The sequence below is a fragment of the Leptonychotes weddellii genome, chromosome 2 (genome assembly GCF_054177405.1).
Source record: "Leptonychotes weddellii isolate Sample4059 chromosome 2, ASM5417740v2, whole genome shotgun sequence".
Lineage (NCBI taxonomy): Eukaryota > Metazoa > Chordata > Mammalia > Carnivora > Phocidae > Leptonychotes > Leptonychotes weddellii.
Window position 1 is genome coordinate 175119500 of NC_138370.1, and position 6000 is coordinate 175125499.

Genomic DNA, 6000 nt, shown 5'->3' on the forward strand with positions numbered 1-6000 from the left:
AGCGAATAGGGTGCCGGCGTGAGTGGCTCGGGCCAGCTCGCACCTCCCGAGTCAGGCACTGGTTAGCTGAGCGATCCCAGGCGGGAAGCTGCCTGCTCTGAGCCATCCTCCTCGTCCTTGGGGCCTCTGCAAGGGAGACACAGTGAGCTCGTCTTTAAGGGCTCTCGAAGAATCGAGAAGATGGAAGGACACAGAAGTGCCTGGCACACGAGGGGCCCTTCGCAGACAGGCACGCGTGGGGAGACTGGCTGGCGTTCACTGACTCCACACCCCGCGCCAGACCCGAGCGAGCGCTCGAGACCCAGGGAGCCCCGTCTCCTCCCTGTCGCCTGGGGCATGCTGCTGCCGGGGGACGTGGTCTTGGCTGCTGTGCCCACACCGGTGTGCGGCCCGTGCTGGCTGTCATGTGGGCTGGACCCATCTGCATCTGGAGGGACCCCTTGCTGACACCTGTCGTCCTGTCCCCCCAGGTCCTCGGACTTCGGGACGTCCTACACCAAGCTCACGCTCCAGCCCGGTGTCACCACGGTCATCGACAACTTCTACATTTGCCCGACGAACAAGAGAAAGGTAAGGGGCACGCCGGGGCGGCTGCCCACTCCGCGCTGCTGGGCTCTGGCAGCGGGCCTCCGACCACGGTGTGTCCCGCGACACCCTGTCTGGTTCCTCCCAGGTCTGTGCTGACGACCGTGTTTCAGTGGCCAGCCGGGCGGTCGCTGGAAGGCCGTGTGTGCTTGTGCGGGTGACTGTCTTCTCCGGGCCCCGCGGACGGCAGCCGGGGCCGGTGGGCGCTGCGGACCGAGGAGGAATCCCTGTTGGGTTCGGGGTCCTTGGAAGGCCGCGTGAGCAGCTGCGCTCTTGGGCAGGTGTTTTTATTTGGTTTTGATCTGGATTCGATTTTTCATCCGAGCTGTACTTTCTGTGTTCCTGGTCTGGGCGTGTCCCCTGAGTGCCCTTTGCCTGGCTGTGGAATCGGGACCCTAGCTCTTCCCAGGCGGCCACCACCAGCCAGGTTCTGTGCGAACACCCATTTGCAAACCCGTGCTTGCTTCCCGGCCACCTGGGACCCCAGCACAAGGGCAGAGAGGCCTTGTGTGCTTGGTTGCGTCCGGAGGAGCCGCTCCGTGTCACGGGAAGGGACTTACTTGGGCGGATCAGGTGCCTCGCGGGAAAGGGGAGGTAACCCCGTCTGGCACAGAGAATCGTGACATCAGGGATCAGAACCCACAGCCTGGCACTCGCTCGGCGTGAGCCTGGCCCACAGGCACAGACAGTTGCTCTGGGGACTTTAAACCAAAGGTCAGGGCGACACAGCCCGGGACATTCTCTGTCTGTCACTGGCCAGGAGGGTCCTCAGGTGCCCGGGAAGGTGCCAGGGCCGGCCCCGCAGGCTGTACCCACCTTTGGAAGTGAGAAGAGCAGAAGCAATGAGGGAAGGCGCAGAACGGGGTTTCTGAGGCCGTGAAGTCAGGGAGGCCTTTACTGGAGGCCGGGTGGGTCGGTGGTGACAATAGCCAGGGATGTGGCTCCTCTGAGCCTCAGTTTCCTGGCCTGTAGAAGGGGTGGATAGGAAGGTTAGTGAGATGATGCATGTAGTGGGGGAGGGGGCAGCGAAGGGGCTTCTAGGTTGGCTAGGGCCGTTGGGACAGGCCCCAGGTGACATCTGTGTGGGCCACCAGGAGATGCGTGGAGCCCTGGGGGAGTGGGGCACCCGGTCGAGCCTCCTCGGCAGGCAGTGCAGGGACGGGGACGCAGGCAGGGAGACGGCAGCATCTCTAACGCAGATGGGACCACCTGGCCCGTGAGAGGTTACCTGAGGACCGATGTATCGATGGGGTAGAAGGCTGGGTCTGGTGGGGGCCTGTGGCAGCCCCGGGGCTAGGCCGACATTGAAAGAATGGAATGAGTGAATGTATGAGTATGGCAGTCAGCAGCAGTGACCCCCAGGCTGCCTTCCTGCTGGATGAGTGACCCCCAGAGCTCCCCTGCATCTGCCAGAGCCCCCCCAACCCCCTGCTCAGGGCCTGTGTGCGAGGAGCCCGGGGCTCCTTCCTGGGGTTGCTGTGGTCACCCTGCATTTGCAGGGGGCCTGAGGGACAGTGCCTGGGCTGGGGTGTCCTTGAACTCAGTCCAGCTGTGTCGTGTCCCCCAGTAAGGGAGGGCACCTCCCTGAGGTCCCCTCACTTCTCTGAGCCCAGGTGTCTCATCTGTGAATGGGGCTGACTGGTCATAACTGTCACTGTGGGGGGCGAGGGCTGCACAGTACATCCCCCAAGGTATCCTCTTCCCAGTCCTGGAACCTGGGACTGTCACCTTACATGGCAAAAGAGACTTGACAACTGCGGTTAAGGATGTTGAGAGGTTGTCCTGGAATCTCCAGGTGAGCCCATGTCATGACAGGGCCCGCATCAGAGGGAGGCAGGAGGTCAGAGCCAGGTGTGAGGGCAGAGGCTGGGGACGGAGGAGGGACACCTCTAGAAGCTGGAAAAGGCCAGGAAGGCATTCCCCCCGGAGCCTGCAGACAGGAACACAACCTGCCGACCCCTTGGTTTTATCCTTCTGGCCTCCAGACCGTGAGGGAACACATTTCTGTTGTTTTAACCCACTCGGTTGTGGTAACTTGTTACGGCAGCTGCGGGAACTCCCACCGCGTCCATTTGGGGGGTAGACTGCAGGGAGGCCAGCTCCCCTTCTCCCCCTTCCCAGCGCATTGCCCTGCCCACCCACATCCCCTCTGGATGGAATCAGTCTCCCCGACCCCCTCCCCCTGGCCCCCAAGGGAAGCCCACGGGCCCTCCTCCTTCTAGAGCATGGACCTTGCTTCCCGCTGGACCCCAGACAGGGAAGCCAAGTCATGGATGCGGGCAGGGTCCAGCTTACAGATGGCTCCGGCCTCTGTCCTGTCTCTGATCTCTCACACAGCAGCCCCTCACCCCACACACTTTAGGACCGAGCTGACCCTCCCTCTGGTGGGGCTGCAGGTGCCGATAGGCCCACTAAGGCACGCACTAGCCCACGGACGGGCGTCTGTCTTGGAGGCAGGCAGGGACAGCAGGGAGGGCAGCTGCCTGCCTCTGGGTCGCGGGAGCTGGGCAGTGTGGGGGTGCCAAGCAGGGCAGACTGGGAGTGCTGGGAACCAGAAGGAAGTCCCGGCACGTGTGAGCTGGGCAGGAAGGCCGCCTGGAGGCTGGCGCCTCTCCTTCTCGTGCTGGAGTGTCGGGCCTGGGTCTGGGTCCAGCTCCACAGCCCACCAGCTCTGTTCTGAACCTCTGGCTCCCCGTTTCTCCTCCTGGAATGGGGGTAATAGCAGTAGTATCTACACTCTTGTGGTGATGGGGTGAAATGAGGTGCTTCTTGTCAAGTGCGCAGAACAGGGCCTGGCCCAAGCAGACCCCCCTCCCCAGGTGTTCCTAGGACCGTTGTCCTTAGAAAGAAATGCTGGAGGCCCTCTCCTTACCACCCCCCTGAGACTGTGAGGGTAGGAACTGGTTCTGGGGTGATTCATCCTCACACGGGCTGGCAGCTATCAGCCGTGTCTGTCAGGGAACAAGACCTGGCCCGGGGAATGAGGGCCCCGTCAGGTGTCTGTGATAGGTGTCTGGAAGGGGCGGGTCACTGCCTTCTCCCCACACCTCCCTGTGTTGAGAGAACAAGTTAGTCATTCGTCTGGGGAACAAGGTGGCCTGAGCCTCAGAGTCTAGAGAATGAAGTGCCAGCTTCTCTGTCTGAAGAGGCGGGACTGGTACCTAGTGGGGCTGGGGACAGATCCCACTGTCTGGAAGGGCACGGCCCACTGGAGGCTCTGGGTGACCGCGGGGCTGGGAGGCGGCCAGCAGAGGCCTGAGCTCCGGGCAGCAGGCTGCACCGCTCACCAGCAGGACAACCATGGGCACTTATGTCCGCTGTCCCTGCCTGCGTTTCCAAGCTGTCACGTAGGGTCCAACAGCTGAGCAAGGATTGCATGGGAACTATTTAGATGGGGGCCAGGAACGCGGTGGCGCTGGGCCCCCGGAGCTGCCCCTGCAGGAGACGGGCTCCATGTGATGTGGATTTGAATGCGCTGAGAGCAGAAAAGTCCCAGGTGGGGAACAGGCTGGGGAAGGTAGAGGGAAGAATCAGGGAGCCACTGGCTGGTCTCGGAACTTCTGAAGGAGCATCATAGGAAACAGGGCAGCCTGGACAGATCACTTGATGGAGACCGGATTGTATTCACCTCCAGGTCCTCAACCGGGCACAGCCCTGAGCGCTCAGCCAGGATTCAAGAAATACAGACGTCGTGGGCTGGGCTGGGGTTGGGGTGCTGCCCTTCAGGGGAAGAGATTTCTAACTTCCCATGAAGCAAAATTTTCCTCCTCACTGCACTGCATGATTCATTCACTTACGGCTTCCTGATTCTTCAGCCATCCCCATGGTGGGAGGAAAAGAAACGGGGCTCAAGTCAGCCTCCAGTGGAGAGGATTTGTCTTGGGGTGAGTCTGATCTGGGAGAAGATCAGGCCTTTATTTGCAGGGGCGCCTGTGGGTACGCGTCTCCCTCTTCTGTTAGGGTAATGGATAGACTTTGCAGGAAGATGCGAATACTATTAGGAGTCCATTTACCAACAATTACAGACCAAGCAGCACTTTATAGTTTCTTAAGAGACCACTTTGTAACCTGTCTTACAAAATGAATTCCCTTTTATTTTTGTCTCTCTTGCAGTAAAATCAGAGCTCCATGGCCTCGCTGCCCATCGGTAGGGCCTTCTACTCTTGTCATGGCCTGACCTCAGGCCTTTGGGGCCCTGACAGTCTCCAAACATCCCCCATGGACCTTCCGTGCTGTCTGCAATCCCTACCTTAGGTCGGGATAGCTGCATATTTCTAACTTGGCCACAGACACCACGGCCCACGGGGCCAAGGCTTGAAGGCATGGCCTGCGGGCGCTGACTAGGGCATGGGATGGCTTTCAAGCGTCGTGCTTTATATCAGAAATTCATATGAATGTTCATTTTGCTCCATGATGCATCAGTGTTGGTGTGAATACTAAAATGACACACACATGCACATTTCCAACAAAAAGTCTTTGTCAACCTGATGACCCAGGAGAATGCTCCCATTTTAAGCACTGGGACCCCCTGGCCCAGCCAGCACCATGCCACCCTCCCCCGGCCCCTGCCTCGTCCTGGGGTGCACATGGCTTCTAGTTTGAGAAGCACTGGGTTGGGACAAGATGTCCATCAATACGTCCATATGCTCATTCTGCTCACTCACCTGAGATGCTTTGAGGAATTGCCGTGTGCCACGCACTCAGGATGGAGAGATGAATCAAAACAAAATCTTGCCTTCAAGAAGCTCAAGGTGTCTCAGAGAGCCAGAAATCCACTCAGCAGAGGAAGCACCGATAATGACCAAGAACGCCCGAGTTTCCGAAGGCCCTTCACGGGTCGGCTCTGGTATAAGGAGCTTCACGTGTGTTCTCTTGGAGCCTTGCCACAGCCCTGCCACGTAAGGTTTTGTGCATCTCGCGGGTGAAGGGAAGCGAGGACCAGACGGGTGCGGTGGCCTCCCACACCACCCAGCAGCGAGTCAGGATTTGCCCCCAGGCCCAGGTGACCCTTTCCACTTCGTACTGCCCTGCGCGGCCTCTGAGCAGCCTGTCCTGGGGGTCAACAAGGCTGCCCCCTCCCGTGGGAGGGAACCTAAGGGAGAGGGTGCAGGCCTGGAGCTGAGTCAGATCCTGGTGCTGCCGTTCAGTCAAGCTCTCTGGACTCAGAACTCTCGCCAGGAAGACCTGGCAGCGCTGCCTCTGGCCCTCACCCCCCACCCCACCCCCGGCCTCGTCACCTGTGTGCTGTGGCCAAGTGAGGCCCAGGCTCCTTCATTGTTCCACAGCCTGTACCTTGTCTGCTTCCTCGGGCAATCACAGTGTGTTTAGGACAAAAGTCACACTGTGTTCTGCTCTTTGCATCTGGGTGTCTTTTCTGGTCTACTTGTGTAGGTCAGCCTTTCTTGCTCGGATCTC

General features: G+C 59.9%; 1 protein-coding gene across 1 annotated transcript in view; it reads left to right on the forward strand.

Moving 5' to 3' along the window:
* SORCS2 (sortilin related VPS10 domain containing receptor 2) overlaps positions 1 to 6000 on the forward strand; it is a 409142-nt gene that overhangs the window by 242395 nt on the left and 160747 nt on the right. Inside the window, exon 3 of the mRNA XM_081812676.1 lies at positions 471 to 570. Within this exon, the coding sequence (XP_081668802.1) occupies positions 471 to 570 (100 nt within the window). The remainder of the gene's footprint in view (positions 1 to 470; positions 571 to 6000) is intronic.